At 42.6% G+C, this 18735-nt stretch overlaps 2 protein-coding genes across 2 annotated transcripts in view; both read right to left on the reverse strand.

Annotated features, from left to right (window-relative positions):
- Positions 1-6464, reverse strand: part of mapk8ip1b (mitogen-activated protein kinase 8 interacting protein 1b) — a 28871-nt gene extending 22407 nt beyond the window's left edge. Inside the window, exon 1 of the mRNA XM_028956854.1 lies at positions 6373-6464. Within this exon, the coding sequence (XP_028812687.1) occupies positions 6373-6425 (53 nt within the window). The 5' untranslated portion in view covers positions 6426-6464. The remainder of the gene's footprint in view (positions 1-6372) is intronic.
- A 1666-nt stretch (positions 6465-8130) lies between these two features.
- Positions 8131-17661, reverse strand: LOC114765992 (cryptochrome-2-like). Its single transcript, XM_028956575.1, has 12 exons — positions 17440-17661; positions 15439-15547; positions 14777-14919; positions 14157-14341; positions 13977-14065; positions 13401-13541; positions 11475-11786; positions 11216-11367; positions 10937-11139; positions 10180-10251; positions 9405-9532; positions 8131-9074 (listed from the first exon to the last, which is right to left on the reverse strand). The coding sequence occupies exons 1-11, from the start codon at positions 17595-17597 to the stop codon at positions 9432-9434; spliced, it is 1665 nt and encodes a 554-aa protein (XP_028812408.1). The 5' UTR covers positions 17598-17661; the 3' UTR covers positions 8131-9074; positions 9405-9431.
- Between the last annotated feature and the right edge of the window lie 1074 nt (positions 17662-18735).

An 18735-nucleotide genomic window follows, 5' to 3' on the forward strand; every position in this document is an offset into this window, starting at 1 on the left:
TTAACCCCATCATTTCCATCCTGCTCCTGCACCGAACGGAAGAGGACCGGAAAAAGAGAAGGACAGGGGAGGTACAATAACACATCACCGCTGGGATATTTATAGCACTCTGCTGCCTCAGAGGGAAATCTGCGTGGAACAGAGGGGATGGCTGTGTGTGTGTGTTTTTTTTTTTTTCTTTCTTCGACTAGACCTGATACTACAAACCTACACACATTTAATAAAAGAAAATAAGTAATCCAATTCATAGGCAATTAAGTAAAGGTCAAAAACAGACATGACTATTGGGAATGGGATTCAACATAAAACAATGAGGCTGCATTACACTCATTTATTTATATTAGAAGTTCAGACCCATTTAATTCCTGAAACCTCAGAGACGCTAGTAGTGGGTTTTTACTGGCTAAATGGTAGTATAATAGTGGTGATGTACTGTGAGAGCATCATATTATGGTGATAATTGACATTGATGTTATGCTAGTTTGTGTGGCATATGGCACCCTGGCCTCACCCTCCAAGGTCGGAGGTTTGATTACGGGTCACCGCCTTGTGTGTGTGGAGTTTGCATGCTCTCCCTCTGTCGGAATGGGTTTCCTCTGGGTTCTTCAGTTTCCTTACAGCAATGCTTTTATTGTAATCTAGTAAAGATTTTTAAATCATTGTCACCGCTGTGTAAAGAGTGGTCCAATGACACAAAAACACAGCCAGCATTTTCCTTTGGTCCGACACCAGGCTTAGTCTCCAACAAATTGAATTCATGGTAGCTTTACAGGGTAGGCTCTTCAAATTAATGGCCAGATAAGTGCATTCTGTAATACACACAACATCAAGAAATTAAAATATTAAAGAAAAATTGCCCCATTTAGCACAGAAGAGCCTATGTTTTATTTATATCCAGCTGCACGCTGCTGCATTCTGGGGACTGTGACCACATTTTGCTGCACAGGACGTCCTGTGGAGCGACCCTCTGCCCAGCCTCGGTGACGGACATTTGTGGTGGAATAAAGTGAAGCCTGAGTCTCAGCAGGTATATGGAGCCGGTACAGCACCATATGGTCTCCGGTGGAAGGAAGCCAAGTGACGCGTTACTCGCGGTCCAGATCTCCACATCTTTATCATTAGCCTGAACTCTAAAAATTCTGCCGGAGCTGGCAGGATTATTGAGGATGTGGCCTTTAACAGAGGAAGGGTGAGATCTCAGCATGTCAGATTGGCTCTGGAGCCATGCTGGCAAAGTCACAAGAGAAGCCATGCAGAACACCAGGGTTTGGCAAAAGCATCTGATGCTCTCAAACGTAGCCCTGCCCACACGTTGGTACACATACCTCTGCACAGCTTTTTCTAACATTTAAAAAGTAAATCTATTCCTGCAGGGTTTGCGTTGGCAAATTACAATGGGCAGTGCTGGCCTAGCAGGTAAGGAAATTGATCTATAATCGGAAAGGTGTGGGTTCAAATCCCTAATTGCCAAGGGACTGGGTAAAGTACTGTCCTCACACACTGCTGCCTGGGCGCCTGTCATGGCTGCCCACTGCTCACTCAGGGTGATGGTTAAAAGCAGAGGACACATTTTGTTGTGTCACCGTGTGCTGCACTATTGGCTCCTGAGCCAATTTATAATGCAAGTTGGAGTAGATATGAGTTGAGTAATGCCTACATATCTATATAAATGATGACATTTTACTACACAATATTACATTGTAATACATTTCAATGCAGGGTCCCTTGTCTCCCCTGTTTAATTTGGCAGTGATTGGGATGCTAGTATAGTGTAGTAATAGTATCCCGGTCTATACTGGGTTCTGGTCTTTCGAATGTTCTATGCAGAGTCTTGTGGCAAAGTCCTAATTCCAGGCTCTCTGCTTATTCACTGGAATCCTGCTCATCATGCTTTTACCATGATGTAGCTTGACACATACTGAGTAACTGGCAACACCCAGCACTAGTTCACACAGCATCTTGCTCATACAAAAGATTAAAAGCCCCTGGATATTTAGTGATTCAAGGAACATGCTGAATGTCAGATGAAGGGGCTGCTTAATGGAAGAGATCAAAGTAATAAAGACTAAAAGAGTCCTTCATAGCAAAGGTATGTGTTTTATAGCCTCAAAAACAGTTACTGGTTACTAAAAGTTCACCCAATTAATATCACAAAATAATGTATTATTGTAATTGTCAAGTAATTAAATAAATATCCAAATAAGTAAATAATTCTAAATATTACCCCAAGGCATGATTACAAGCATTGTATCAGCCCTAATGGTGAATGAGGTGGGGCAGTGGTGGCCTAGCGGTTAAGGAAGCCCCGTGATCAGAAGGTTGCCGGTTCGAATCCTGATCCGCCAAGGTGCCACTGAGGTGCCACTGAGCAAAGCACCGTCCCCACACACTGCTCCCCGGGCGCCTGTCATGACTGCCCACTGCTCACCAAGGGTGATGGGTTAAATGCAGAGGACACATTTCATTATGTCACCGTGTGCTGTGTATCACTTCACTTTCACTTCACTTTTAAACAAGTATCACTAAACCCCACGATCTGGTGAGAGAACATTTATCTGGACGTTGACCTCAAACTGACCTTATGCAGAGCTCACAATAGCATGTTGTGTGTGTGTAGTGTACATTCTAGAGAGACATACAGAGAGAGGGAGAGGCAGGACTATAGATCAGCTGACCATGCACGGTGCAGTCAACAGCCAATCAGCTTCTTCCACCATCTTTTATCCTTCATTCTGCACCACACAAATACAACCCCAATTCCAATGAAGTTGGGATGTTTGAACATTTTGAACATTCAATATTTTGTCTTTGTAGTGTATTTAATTGAATATAGGTTGAAAAGTATTTGCAAATCATTATATTCTGTTTTTATTTGTTTTGCACAACATCCCAACTTAATTTGGAATTGGGGTCGTACATGCTCATTTATTACATACACTGCATGCTTAAACCACACCTGAGCATATTTCCAAAATGTCATTTTTATTGCTCTGGGAGGTTACTATATACCCAGATTACCCACATGTACAAACATGGCAGCTGTCCCGCTCCTTCATTTTACATCGGCAGAAATCGTCAAACTCCAGTAGATGATGCTGTCCCAGTTTGAAGTTGGAGGTTTTCATCTGTGAGTGTGCACTTTGCTGATTCCCGATAAAGACAGGCAAGATTCCCGCATCACACTAGGCCTCACAAATCAATAGAGCTGTGCCACAAGCCAGTCGCCGGTAAATAATCCGAGAAAATGGTGGAGTGCAAGCAATTACAGGGACGGGTCCATCCCCATCCCTCTCTCTCTCTCTTTCTGTCCCAGCTTCCCCCAGCTGCATGAAAAAGATTTAAGGAGCAGACTTGAGCGTCGGAAGAGATAGAGGTAATAAAGAATAAAGGAGTGTGGCAGGCTTGGGTATTTTTTCATGCTGTCGCTTCATAACAATGGAGGAACCCCAGGCGGTTGTGGAAAAGCGCTAACATCAGCAGTCTCACGCTGCGAGGTGTCTCGGTTTACTTCAGTTTATTTCTGGGCCATTTCAGAGCTCTGTGCTTTATATACACATGCTTAATATGGTTATGGTTTAGTAAACATATTCATTCAAGAATGTGTTTACAAATGCGTATTTTGAACGTAACCCCGCCCAACTCACTCTAGGACATTTTCTAAATGTGCAGGCATTTGAAAGCTGCCGGTTTATCATGAGAGGTTGACCGATTGTAGGTGGATCACAAGGTGGCACCTATTATCATGTCCCAATCGCCCTCAGCTGCTTAGTGGTTAGAAGCCGGGTGCCCACACTCCTCTGGCCACGCTCATCATGCCCTTTTCTTGGCCATCGTGCCATTTCTTTTTTTCACTCATTAAAATATCACTTATTTAACGGTGTCGAGGGATTGTGTCTCCCTCGCTTCCCGGCATGGCAGTTCCCAGAGGTGTTTAGCCCTTGTTGGCCCCTTTGCCTTCACTCTGCGGTCCAGCTCACCCCAAACCATCTCAATTGGGTTCAGGTCCGGTGACTGTGGAGACCAGGTCTCCACTTTTTGTCAAGTACATAACTCCACATGTGTTCATTCATAGTTTTGATGCCTTCTGTGAGAATCTACCAACGTAAATGGTCATGAAAATACAGAAAACACATTGAATGAGAAGGTGTGTCCAAAATTTAAAAAAAAGGAAAACCAGAAATGTGACTTATATTCTAATTTAATCAATTCTCCATTAAGAATCCTGTTTGTTTGTAACCAGGAAAAGCAGATGTGGCACTCTCCAGAAAACCTCAGATCTCTTTTATTCCTCACTTTACCACCCACTCAAAGAGAACCTGGGCCGAACCTGCACCGTCAGTGCCCCTCGTAACAGCTTCAACCTGGACTGATCCAAATAGAGGTCTCCAGTGATGAAATGTCAGACCAGGCTTTTGGTTTCTCACCTGAATTCCATCAATGGGAGGCAGAACATGGTCCGAGGTATTGTTATTTTTACACTGCTGTAAGCTGGCGGTAAGTACGGAACTCACTGAAACCTCATTTCAAATGAACCATAATCTGCTGGCTGCGTGACCACTGCTGTCCACTTAGTACAAATTATATTTTCTGTCATCAGCCACAGGACAGATTCCTTTATAATCGGGCCGTTGCGCTTTCATGGTGCTTTCAGGGCCATAACATTTGCAACCATCCAAACCCTGTAAAATGAGATTTCCTCCTATTTTGGGAAGTGTAAGGCCACCCAACATCGAACCATAAATAATCCCTGCAGCACCCGCCTGGCGCGTTTTCCTCAAGCCACTGATCACAATGCTGAGGAACTCACTGTCTTCAGATAGCATCCATTTTCATATAATAACATAAGGCGATTGTTCCAGAAAGGCATCTTAATAAAAAAAAGGGAATTAAAAGTGTTTGGTGAAGCACACATCGCATAATGAACTTTTTCTGGTCTCTCTAATTCTCTAGGTCCAGGAGAAGACTTGCTGGGAATGACTCAAATATTTAAACTGCTTAGTCAAACAGACCAAAATAGCATCCGCAAGCCTTTAATCGAGCCACCTCTCCTTACTAGATTGGATTTTAATATTTCTGGATTCATCCTGCATGCAGAAGCATAACAATCATTCGACGTGAAGTTTTATGAACACACATTGTCACCGGTTTATTTGAAGGTTGCTGTAATTCAACATCTGCTACTTCTTTTCTAAAGCCAACATAGAATAGTGTATGTGTGACTTTGAAAGGACAAAAGCGGGTTCAAAAGAAAACGATAGGGGTGTACAAATTGATCAAGGGCTATAAAGAGGAATGAATGGTGAGCGGAGCAGTGGTCACCATGTATCTTGAAGAGGACATGAAAAATAGAGACGAGCAAAAGAAAGACGGTGGTAGTAGCCTAGTGGGTATAACATACTCGCCTATGGACCAGGAGACCCAGGTTCAAATCCCACTTACCTCCATTGTGTCCCTGAGCAAGACACTTAACCCTAAGTTGCTCCAGGGGGGACTGTCCCTGTAAGTACTGATTGTAAGTCGCCGCTCTGGATAAGGGCGTCTGATAAATGCTGTAAATGTAAATTTAAAAAAAAGACTGGCACTGGACACAGTTAAGTGAATTTATTCTGGAACGAGCACTTCCAGAGCTTTTGCACCATGTTGAACACAATAAAGCTGGGTGCAGGGAACCTGATGAATTAGCTATAATACTCCATTATGCAGGCTGACCCGCAGTTTTCCTGGCTGTTACTTCAACGCGACAGAGAGCTGAGAGCTGAGAGGTTGTAGAGCATCTGAACGGATGCCACAGTGTGTGGGATGCAGCCAGTGTTCTGGACGTTTAAAAAAAAAGAGATGTAAATGCGTGGCGTGGCGTGGCGTCTCTACAGGAGCTATGGCAGCGCCTTGTTTACTATGAAATCTGATCCAGCTGACAGGTGAAATCTTGATTCTTTTTTTTCCTTTTCTTTGGACTAAAGCTTTCAGTCCAGCCTGCTGCATAGGATGTAATATCAGCCATAATCTATATTAATAAAAAATGCAGTACTGTACAGCAGTGAAAAAAGTGGTTTTGTTATTATTATTTTAGTTATTATAAATCTTAAAGCATCATATTTTTTATATATGGCTCCATTTATTTCGTCTAAGTGTTGTTTGGAGCTATAAGAGGAGCTACATGGTGGTGGAAATGTATAGCTGCAGAACAGAAAAAGTTGGTGCAAAGTCTAAAAAAAATACAGGTCCGCGTTGCCGCTCCTGGACGGGAATAAACGCCCCGTATAAAAGGCCGCGAACTGCGGCGGGTCCCTGGCACCCGTACCTGACCCACGCACACGCACACGCACACGCACACGCACACGCACACGCACGGCGGGGGAGACGCTGTCCTACCTGACGCCGGCGGGGACGGGTGGCGACGCCTTCCGCTTCTCTCGGTCCTCCATCCTCCATCCTCCGGCGGCGGCGGCGGCTCCGTGAGACGCCGGACCCGGACGAGGGGGGGAGGAGAGTGGAGCTGGAGGGAGGGACATAATACTCCAGGCAGCCGTGTTCAGGACGCGCATTAGATGCTCGAGCAATTCGTGGTTTTTATTGAAATATGCGTGACCACCTCCTGAAGCTGAAACAGAGGCACATGCTCTGGCGTATTGCGGTTTTAGCTACAGAATGGTGGGGTGCATGCCTCCCCCGTTGTGTTCGTGGTGTTTTAATCTGGACCTGTTCCATAAATCACTTTTTAGGCTGAAGGAACAGACCGTCGTTTAGGTGCATTTTAAAACTGCTGTAAACCCCGGTGCCAGTATAGCATTTGTTCGAATTAAACGCCGGCGTCTCTCCTGAAACTGGAAACAGTTTGGTTTGAAAGGGTTAATATAAAAAGGACTGTGGTAGATGAATAAATGATGGTCTGGGATGGGCAGAACTGGGGTGGGGTGGAGCTAAGCATTAAAACACAATGCACACACACACACACACACAATAACATTTCAGCGTTAACAAACAGAAGTGCTGTGATTTTCTGCAGCAGTTAATGAAACACATTGAGCCCAGATGAGCACCCCTATAGCACCAAGGCCATGCATTTATTAGTGTTTTAGTTACTGAGTAATAAAGTGGAGCTGGCCTGCTTGTGGTAATAAAAAGGATATTTATTATATTCTTGGTATTTGCACATGCCAGTATGTGGAGGAGACAGTGATTTTCCTAAAAAACAAGGAGAGCATTTTTCAAATTAAAGCACTTATATAAAGCCATACATGAATATGAAAGCCATGTATGTAGTTGGAAGTCAATTTTGAGATTGCAATGGGCAGAGCACCAGTCTGCTAAGGTTGCACATGGAAATGATGCTTAATTACTTAAAAAAAAAACTTAAGTTGCTTAAGTTGGACTAATGACCCAACCATTGGGGGTGCATGTGACAGTGCATTTGTTGGTGTCAGTCCCAATCCCGGGTAAGGGCACCAGGATGGGTATCCGGCGTAAAACTTTTGCCTGATCAATTGCACGGACAACCAACCTGGTTGGCAACCCCTGACTAGATAAGCAACGGAGAAGACTTGAATCTGGCAAATGCAAAAAAATGTAATAAATTCCCTGACATACAGTATGTATGCTGCATATGGCCACTGTAGCCCACGTGACTGAGAGCAATGCCTTTCTACAGAGCACAAAGAATTAATTGTATTTTAATATTACATTACTGGATGCACTTTTCAATGTCCTAATTTCTACTTACTGCATTGCAGAGTTTAAACGAATTGCCTGATGTGTGACAAATACGCTGTGTTGATGAGGCCAAAGGTCCCCATGTCAAAACATTAGCTTTAATAGCAGTCAGTATGTTTAAAGCATTTTAGAAATCCTCGTTTAGGAGAAAATTCATGTAGCATACAAAAATTATATTCTGACCAAAATGAATGATGATGGAAAGCCAGGTACTGCCGCCCCCTACTGGCAAATTTTCCGATGCACGCGTGTTTTTAAAAAGAAAAGAAACACAAGAAACTTGTGTGTGTGTGCATTTAATGAGGAAAGACATAAAATCTTTTGAAAGTAAAAAAAAAAAAAAAAAAAAAACACACACACAAGAAATTTTTTAGAAAAAAAAAAGATTACTGAAAATACAAATCTCAATTCAACAGAACATAATTGCCAATTTCCCTTCATTTAATATAATGAAACACATGACATTATTGTTTATTAAATTCATGTATTCTGCTACATTTTTGCGAATCAGAAAGCTGTGTTCCAACAGGCACTTCCAACATTTACTACAAGCGAGAATTAATTAATGGACAAAAACATGTGACAACATTCACTACCTTCCTAAATGAAGGCAAAATGTTTCTTTAACGTTAACATCAAACATGGTCGTAATGTTTCCTTTGCATATTGCAGGTTTACATCTCTGTGTGGGCTGTAGACATGAAGTTTATTTCATGCCACAAGATGCCCCTATATCCTACACGCAAAGCACAGTTACTGCTGTGTAACTTCAAAAATTTCAGAAGTGCCATATTGGTCGTTAATTTGACCTGTTATGAACTAGCAGAGCTTGTTATTTTTGTTCTAAAGCATTCTAGATAGATATGCAAATGGTTCATTAAAATTACATTACATTACTATGTTTACTACATTGACTAAATTCCATTTTTCCAAAAAGGAAATCTCATATGTTCATAAGGACTAAAGTGCACACATGCACATACACTTAATTTACATTATCATGCATAAAGGAACAAATATGGTCTCCATATTTCTCACCTTGTATAGTTTAAAGCTGCCCCCAAAACTATTCACAAATTCAATATGTATGTTGAGTGCTAAGTGCGTTAGCGTGTGTTGAGACGGTAACTAATTACCATTCAGATAACCAGTAAAGGCAACTGGAGGGACTACAAGTATTTCTGACACTAAAATGTATGCAAGAGATTTCCCAACTGAAACTGGACAAGTTTAAAATATCTTATATTACATAGATTAGAAACTTATTGACAAGGTGCATGTGCTTGTAAGGCATCAAACTGAAGCAGAAGGAGGGGTGAAGCGTTGTTTTTCTGTGATCCATGGTCACTTCCAGCAGCATGTAACTGTGGATAGAGAACATCACAGATTAGAATCCGGGTGCTTTACAGTGCCGATTAAAGTGGCTATGGGTATGCAACCTTCATTTACTAAATTGCTTCTAATTATTTTTGTTAAAGTGTAGCAGGTGATTAATGGAATGTGTTTGAAATGGTTTTAATCAATACAACTCAATAGCGACAATTAGAATAATTGCATTGGAATCAATTACACACTACTTTCCAAATAACTTGTTTGCATTGCATTGTCCATTGTATAGTGTAATCGTTCTTGATTTAATACTTGTTAATGCCTTGTCAAAGTATATATACAGTACATACATTCGACATACATACCTTTTAGTGTAGCAGAGGGTTTGGAAACTAGTTGTCCTCAGCAGAGCAGTGCATTCTGGGTCGTTTTGACTTGCAAGGGTTCTGCAAGTCTGTCGGCCGCACTCTGGGATTAGGGGCTAGACCACCTTCTGAGACAAAAATTAACAGATTCAAATAAATATCAAATAATTCCAGAACATAAATTGTAGTATCACTGAATGGTCATCAGGGGGTGCTAACATCTTGCATCTAACATTTCGCATGAAAAGTGGGTAAATGTTGCCAAGACGTTTCAGGCTGATAGTCCCCAACCCAAGAACATTGAATGCTATAATAAAAACATACGGTGTTAAAAAAAAAATGTTTAAGGGTGTGCACACTTATGCAAACAGCATAATCTTTATTTATTCTTTATTGCACTAATGTAGTTTGTTTTTCAGTTTAATACACTTTTTTAAAAAAGATTTATTGTGGTCTATTTTTACATCACAAAAATGTGGCATTTTAACAGGGATATGCACATTTTTTATATCCATTGTATATTCACAAATTATCACAGGTTTAGTCTGTAGTCTCAAGGTCACCAAACCGCAGGATGTGGTTCCATGTGGGTCGGTAGCTGTGTAGAATACTACATCCATGGCAACAGTAACGTCTTTCCCAAATGAATTAATTCCTCATTAACACATTCAGAGCTTTGCTACTGCAATGTGTTGTGTATCACATAGTCACCTAATTATGCAAGATAAAACATGACAAACAGGCTACAGTGCTGAAATTGCTTAATGATGTTTACCATGCAAACTGGAGCCGGTAGGCATCTGTGACTCAGCCTCATCCTGGACAGCAGGAACCGAGGACAGCAAACCTGCATAAAAAGGAGGCAGAGAGCAGCAGAAAAAGAGAAATGACTAAGGAGAGTGGTATAAACTACTGGGTGGCTAAATGAAGATGACTGAGAACAGCTTGACATATGAAACAGCCACACGATGTTCAGTTGCCTGCTGGGAAATAAAGTCAGAGCAGAGGCGGCAGTGAGTTTTTTTTTTTCCTCTCTCTGAGGGTCTCATTTGGGAAACAGGGGGTTTATTCAGGTGGGTTAAGAGGGTGAGGGCAAAGAGAGGGGGAATCAGTGGGATGAGGTTCTGGCCCAGTTGTGATATAACATGGACATAGATTGGTAATTATGGGCGATTATTTGGAAATCCTGAAATTTGGAGGCAAACTGAGGTGAAATCTCTGTGCTTTCAGGACACATTTCAGGACTAGGCATTTGTACAATTACCCCAATTTGGGTTATTCTTCTAACAAAGTAAATGACTTTAAAGCTACCTTTTCATAAAATCTGGTTCATGCTGCAAAAGTCTTTCTGCTTTTGTGAGTTAAACTGGGACCTGGCGTGGTGTTGCCTCAAGTTTGTATGCTTTTCAAAAAATTCATTCCAAAGGCTTGCAAACAGAGGCATTTGCAATTTAGTGACGTTTTACTTCATTTTCAGTAATACAAAATATGCATATTGAGAGGTTTGTATGACGATGTACAGTGTTACTCACTCAGGCCCCGGTATTGTGAGAGCTGTTGGTAGACCTGTTTCAGCCTTTCCACATTGAGCCGATGGCTCTCAGCATGGTTCACCATGGGTTTGGGGTAGTCCACCCCAACAATGCAATTCGCCGCCCTCTGAACACTCTCCGGTGCGTTCCATGGTTCGAAGATGTAGCGGTTGGGGTAGTCCTTAAGTTTCGGGATGTACCTCCTTAAATACAAATGAAAAACACTTAGTGAATGAAAATATAAGCTTGCGAACGTTATACTCGGTAACTCCTGGATACCTTATGTATTCTCCACTGGGGTCGATGCGGCGTCCGAATCCCACAGGACAATAGCAGTGGAAGAACTGCTGGAAGAAGGAACTGCAGGACAACCACATCCAGCAGCCTGCATTCACACTCCAGTCAGAGTCCAGCAACAGCTCCTCAAACACCTAACGCACATACATATAATACTTGATCCTAATCTTGATCACTGATACTTGATGCTTAATGCACAGCATAAAAGGCCATTGGACATCAACAGTTCTAATCAGCTGACCTTCATGCCACTCTCCCAGCTGAGCCACAGGTCCCCACGGGTGAGGAAACAGGCGGTGGCGTGGCGGGCCAGGTGGTGGATCCAGCCTTCCTGCCTAAGTTGGATCATGATGGCATCGATCCAAGGGAAGCCTGTCCTGCCCTCCGCCCACTTGGCCAGGGCCTTGGGGTTTTTGTCCCACGGGATGTGGACGCAGATGGGGTTTCCTTCCATGCGGTCGAAATTAGGGTTCTTGGTGGCGGCCGCGTAGAAGAACTCCCGCCACAGGAGCTGGGAGAAGAAGGAGGTGGGTGGGGGGATGTGTTTGTGTGCCTGTGGGTGGGTACAACAAAACAGAGAATTAAATTGCAGTACAACCACATGTTTAAATCCAGAATTGTTAGGCACTGTGTCATGCCTTATCTGTACAGGTATCATCAGCACTGCAAACACAAAGTTCCTTTCACATTACGTTTCACCCAGCCAAATACTTCTATGAGAGAGAGCTGCACCCAGCCTTCTAAACACACAATCACCAACCCTTTCAAGGGAAACATAACGGTCACAACACAACGCACCATTTTGTCTTAACCAATGCAGAAAGGTTGATTAGTAACATAAAAAAACAAGGTTTTCCCAGTTCAATTAAAGACCAACAAGCTTAAATATGATCTCAGCTATTGCCAGAGCCATGTGTTTAATCAGTAAGACTGATAAGGTCGCCTAAATGTCATATTCTGTTTTGCAGGATAATAAATGTGTAGGTACAATACAGTAAAGTACAAAAAGCAGAAACTGACCAGTGAAGGAGGTGCTACAAACTACATGACAATACATTTTAAAATAGTGTCTAATTCTACACATAAGGTTGATAGTGAGTGCATTTTGTTGGGTTTAATATTTACAACAAAGTGCTTCACACCATATCAATCTATAACAGAAGTCCATACAGCATATTGTCAATAAAATAATAGAAAGAATAGAAAAGAATCCAAATTCCTCTTTCAATACTCTTGATTCTTTATTGTATTTTTCCTGGTCTTTGTGGTGAAAAAAAAAACAAAAAAAACAATGCATCACTAAATAATGTGCGCTCAGTTAAGGGCCGCCGTGGCTCAGGGCGCAAATCTACAGGTAAGACATGCTCTTTTGCAAAACAAAATGTTTATATCTCTGGCCAGAATGCAGGAATGCAATGCATTCAATAAGGTCTGTGGGAGGTCATGAAGATAATTTCTGTTCACTGCTGGCTTTGATGGAAAAACATCAGGTACAAGAGGACTGGCTGTATGAGCAACCGAAGACGATGATGATGCCTGAGTTCACTTTTATAAATATATGCCCCGCCTGGGGTATCCTGTGCTGCTTTGCTCATTGCCAGTTATTATTCCAGCTGACTACTTGGTTCTTATATTTTGTGGTAATTATGCCAAACTATACAGAAATATCTAAAAATAAAAAAGAAGAATTCTTTCCAGCTTACTGATTTTGACTCTTTGATGTTGACTTTGATTTCTGCTGACCCAAAAAAGCTTTCTCTTTGGTTTGGTTTACTTTTCTGCAGATATCAGCAGCATTGTATGTACAACTGGTGCACAGGCTTATGGTGACTATGAAAATTAAATAATATGACTTCTGTTCACATTATGATGGTCAAAAGTTTTATATTATATATATTTGTGCAATTATGAAAAAATCCAACATAGGTGCAATAAATTCAATAATGGTCCTACAGTTTTATCATTTTTAATTGACCTTCTGACTTTAAAATACAAAATTAGGCTTGAAAAAGTTATTTTACTATACTTGTCTAAGATGCCTAATGATGTAGGATGAGTCTTATTATGATGTCAACACACACTCTTAGGTGTTTGGAAAGTGAACTATATTACATAGTCATTACATCTTTATATTTAAAGATTTGCTGGAAAAAGTATATAATCTTACCGTCATGTAGAGATCTCTCAGTTTGTAATAAAGCGTTCGGCAGGACAGACAGCCAAAACGGAGGTAAGGACTCAGGCCTGTGGAACTTGCCAGTAGCGAGCAATCGCTCACATGCAGCCTGTCAAAATACTTTCTGCAAGCCTAGAATAAAAAAAAAACCCCAAAAGAACCACTTTCAGTGAAAAGGCTGCAAGAAAAAGAAAGAACCTTCCAGAACAGGCACAAATTCACAAGGCCGTAAATGAACACAAACACTACAGCGCCAAAACACTATTATTACAAGCCTTTCCCCAATTTCAGTTTTGTATGGTTGCTCAGCATTTGCATAACTACCTAGATTACTTTAACAGTGGTTCCACAAAGCCGCCCTGCTCATGGGGTGTTAAACTGGCCCGCTTTTTGTGCTCAGTGCCGCTGTGCTGATGCTGTACAGTTTGTTGACTCAGGCTCAGCAGTGCACTGCCTACTTCTGATTATGGACGAGTCGGGCTCTGAAGAGTACAGTCTTGGGCTGGCTCTTTGAATTTCAGCCCCATAATGGAGCTCGGCATACCGATACAATCGTGTTTCACCCACCTTCTTCTCTAGATGCTTTCTTAGCCTCTCAAGGGCCTCTGTCTCACCCCCCTTCCACACAGCAGGGCCCAGGTCATTGGTCTTAAAACCTGCCAAGCAACAGTTAAAAAAATAAGAACATTCCAAACGGACGGAATGAACCAAAGGACCAACCAGAAAAAAAAACAATGATCCGCTCACCAAGCTCCTCCAGAGAGGGAACACTGTAACGCTCGTCGTGGTTATCATCAATGACGGTGCGACAGCAGTCCATCTGCTGCTCAGTGACACTTGGCAGGGGTTTCTTGGGCAGTTCAAGTGTTTGAATGATGGCCTGAAACCTTCTGAATGTGAGGGGTGGTTTGTGGTTGTTCAGCTCAATGATCCTATAGGAAAAAAAGAGCAGGACAGAGCATCTGAGGACTTATCCATGGCCAACACCTTCATTGCCACACACATTTACTGCTCATTAAATGCAGCTTGGGGGTTGTCAGCATTGACACTGTCACGACTGAAACACTGAAGCAACATTGTGCATGTGGAGAATGCGTGGATTATAATAGAACTAAAGCCCCTGCTGACACTGTGAAACAGAGAGTCCTGTGCGGCTCACACATAATCGCAGGTGTACAGGAACACACACACGCACGCACACACTCATCTTGGGATTTGTATTTTACGTCCCATTTGCATCCAGCACAGCCACTGCTCTTGACTATTGTACGATATCGAGTTGTGCTGTAACATTTTTTTTTTATGTTTTAAGAGTCAGATACATGAATGCATGAAGTTGGGAGCAGAATTAAGCATGAATTCTGAACCTGTCCAGGTCATAGAGTGTGTGTGAGTTCTTCACTCGTGTCTCAACGCCAAAATCATGGGCCAGCTTGATGATGGCAGCGTCCCTTTCCTTCCCATAGGGCTCGGAGTCATACTCAAAGGTCAAGCGTGTCACATTCCACTCCTGGGGACAACATATGAGAAAAGGTACATTAAAGGTACATCAGGGATCTGTCAGTTTGCATGTGACTAGAACTTAATAAAACAAGCATTTTTTTTTCTCAATTTATCAGCTGTGCAGCCCAGCACACGGTGACGCAACAAAATGTGTCCTCTTTATTTATTCCATCACCCTTGCTGAACAGTGGGCAGCCATGAAAGGAGCAGTGTATGGTTAATGATGCTTTGCTCAGTGGCACCTCAGTGGCACTGGATTCAAACCAGCAACCTTATGATTACGGTACAATGAATTACATTCATTGCAGTTCATTAATTTGACCTCCATAGACTTACAATTTATGGATGATATTTATAGAGATCTATCTATATACTGTTTTTGCAGAAATAGAATTTAGCTGAGTGTGTGTGGTTTCATTTAACAGAAGTAGTAGTCACAGCATCTTTACCCCTTTTTTTTTTTTTTACATAATAGTCCAGGTCTGGCTGATTGTGGGGATATGCACCCAGGGTAACTAGTGCTCACCTTAAACAGTCGTGGGAATACGTCGGTCGGCTGTCCCCGAACTACGAACAACCTTGAATTTAATTTCCGAAGACTGTAGTTCAGGTCTTCCAGCGACTCCAGCAAAAACCTGGAGGAAAAGCACAAATGTCACATTACACCTGGTGCACAGGGGTGTAGGTCTGAACATGTTGGGGAGTTGCACAGAGAAAGCCAGTCTGCCGCTTGTTCTTCTTAAATTGCCCGAAACTTACATCACAGCATTTTCCTAATTTACGTAACTGCGTAGTGGAGAGAGAGCGTGTTGGGTGAGTTATACTGTGTGCGGTGTGTGTGTGCTTTCTAAACAGACTATTTTTACCCAGACCTCCAATCAAACATGAAATTTGTCACTTCAGAGTCACCACATAAAAATGACATCACGTGCATTTCTAAAATTAATTTGTTAAATAAGTTTATTTGGAGATAAAGTGTTGTATAAATGGTGCTTAAAATAGTCATATGCGCAAAAATGGTGGCGTGGAGATATATCCACAGATTTCAGGGCACAAAAACAAGGCCTTCAAAGGCAGAAGCGTTCTGTTCCGCCGATTACATATAGCATAAATGCTAAAATGTCTGAACAGAAAAAGGGTTAACCCCCCCCCAAGTGTCAGAATTTGCTCATTTCAGGTGTATTAAGTTTAAGGCCAGATTTAATTTAATATAACCGCATGTCACTGGCTTGGGTGGAAATGACATTTTATTGTTTCTTTTTAGGGCGGTGAGAAAAAACAAAAAAAACAAAAAAAAAAACCCTTTGACCTTGCAGATCACATCTTGTAATTTCACAGTTAGAGGGGTCAGTTTATCTATAGTTTTGGGAGTCTTTTGATTTGAAGTCGGCGTGCGTCCCTATGTGAGAATTATGGTTCATGGTCCAGCCGAATGACCTGACCTGTTGACTTTTAGATTACGGACAAGGATGCCAATATTCTGCCTCGCCGTTGGGTTTTGTTTTCTCACGCTCACAGCTACCAAAAAAAAAAAAGAGTTTATCTTCTCTCCCTTGAAAAGCACACTGTTGCAGCGCTAAACAGAGCTAGACAGAGCAAAAAAAACGTCCTCTCTGCCCAGCCTACAACACATGTCGTGCTTGTTCACTGCTTACTGTGTATTCGTCAACACTGAGGGTACCAAGCGCAAGAGATGCACACGAGCTGTCATTACTGGCTCCGCGTCACGCCTATAGAATCCTCCCGTCTTTCGTACCCTAAAAAACTTAGGAATTACATAATCTGAGTCATACGGACTATTTAGAACTACATATGCGCCATACAATCAGCATAATGAAACAACCTTTAAATGGTGTCCCATTACTGTGGTTGCCACTGCGGTTGTGTAATACTCTGTTAGGTTTACATAATATTCATTTTGAGTCATTCATGGTTATTGATCATGTTGACGTCTCAAGACAAAGGGCATCCAATGAGATCAAGTTGTTAATTGCAATTTTACATGCTTATGAAACCATTTATTTAATTTTTTTTTTTTTTTTTTTAAAGTCATTTTTTTAGATTCATACTTATAAAGAAAAGACACGGGTAAATAACTTCTTACACTGTCCTCCTCCACTGTCCTCCACAGGCGATCGGAGTGCAACGTCACGGCGTTTTATAAACGCTGGACTCTTGTTGTTGGTGACACGTGCACGAGCTGCGCTCCCAGATTCCACTGCCATTTCACTCATTCCACACATTCCTCCATTCCCAGGAATTTAGGATCACTTTGACCGTAAATACGACGATGACATACGGCCACTGGCGGATTATTTACACATAACGATGCAAGACGAGTGATGTGCTCATAATAAGACAACCTGCGTTTGCTTGTATAATAACCTCTGAGTGCACAAAACTGCCCGTAAACACAAGCAGGTGACATTACGCGACACATGCTAAACTTACATAAGGTTAAAAAGAGCTGCAGCAAAACGTAACCACAACGCAACCGTAGCAAATGATGCGGTGAAGGAGAACCAACCTCCATCTGCTGATCCCGACGTTGCCTGAATCGGCGAACCAGGGGTCCAGCACGTACACGCAGCGCACAGAGTCGGCGCCGTCCAGCGCCTCCTGCAACGCCGGATTGTCGTGGAGCCTCAGTCCCTTCCGAAACCAGTGCACGGAGTTCACCGCCATGTCTCAGGTCCGCGTCCGCGCGGCGGAATCGGCGTCGGGAGTTCTGAGTTTGCTGCACATTCTTCGCCACTGGACAACTTTACGCCCCGCCCCCTCTCCGCTCCGATTGGCCGGCGCCCGCTGCGTGTGGCCGTGTGTGCCGCGCCCACCTCGTCGCTGATTGGCCGCTTCGCACGTGTAGGTCTGACCCCCTCACGTTTCGCTGGTGTGTTTGCGAGAGACCAGGGAAATGCATGCGTACTATTACACACGAAACTTAGTTCTGGCCGAATTAAAGCGGACATTCTGTCATTTATTTTTGTCCAGCACATGGCCATTTTAGAATTTCTAAAATGTAATAAAAAAAAAACACAATTATATATATTTTTAAATGAACATTTTTTTTAAATGTACAATGCCTTATGAAAGTAATATGTCGGTTCGCTTGTTGCGCGGCTCGCTATATTCGACAGAAATCGTTAACACGCTGGCCGGGTATTGCATAAAACGATCTCGTGCAGCGCCACCGGAGATTTTATATAACGTCGCCGTTTTATATAAGTTATTTACCACCGCCAAAGCTACGGACTCGGACAATGACACAGGGGGACGCCGTGACGGCGGCGCCTACGCGGTGTGGGACGTTCTAAATGGGAATAGAGCTTTGGGAAAGTTTTACACGTTCCCGCATTCCGCCCGGAGACTGTGAGCCGACCCGCAGATGAGGCTCGTTTTCGTCATGAGTCATATGACTTCCGTCGGTGAAAAAAACCACACACACACACACAAAAAACGCCGAATTGGGATATTTTATCTTTTAGTCGTCAATGAAATAGAGCTTATTTTTGGTGAGAATAGTACATTTAACTTGACACTCATGTTTTCGATCAAGCGAACGCAGAACCCCTCCGGTCTAGTCTCTAAACTAGAAGAATTGCGGATAAACGAAATCTCCGACGTTAAAGTGATACTCTGAAGCAGCCCGGCCGAATGTGGCCTTGTCCCCTGGCACAGTCACACCTAACCAACACACCACGTTCGACAGAATCAGCTGGTGCTCGGTATTTGGGGGGCAGTACCACCCACCACAAGGCGGAAAAGCCTTTTCTGCTCGCCCCCTGCTGGACAGAAGGACGAATTACAGGCGGAGACGTTTATT

The sequence above is a fragment of the Denticeps clupeoides genome, chromosome 16 (assembly GCF_900700375.1).
Source record: "Denticeps clupeoides chromosome 16, fDenClu1.1, whole genome shotgun sequence".
Classification (NCBI taxonomy): Eukaryota; Metazoa; Chordata; class Actinopteri; order Clupeiformes; family Denticipitidae; genus Denticeps; species Denticeps clupeoides.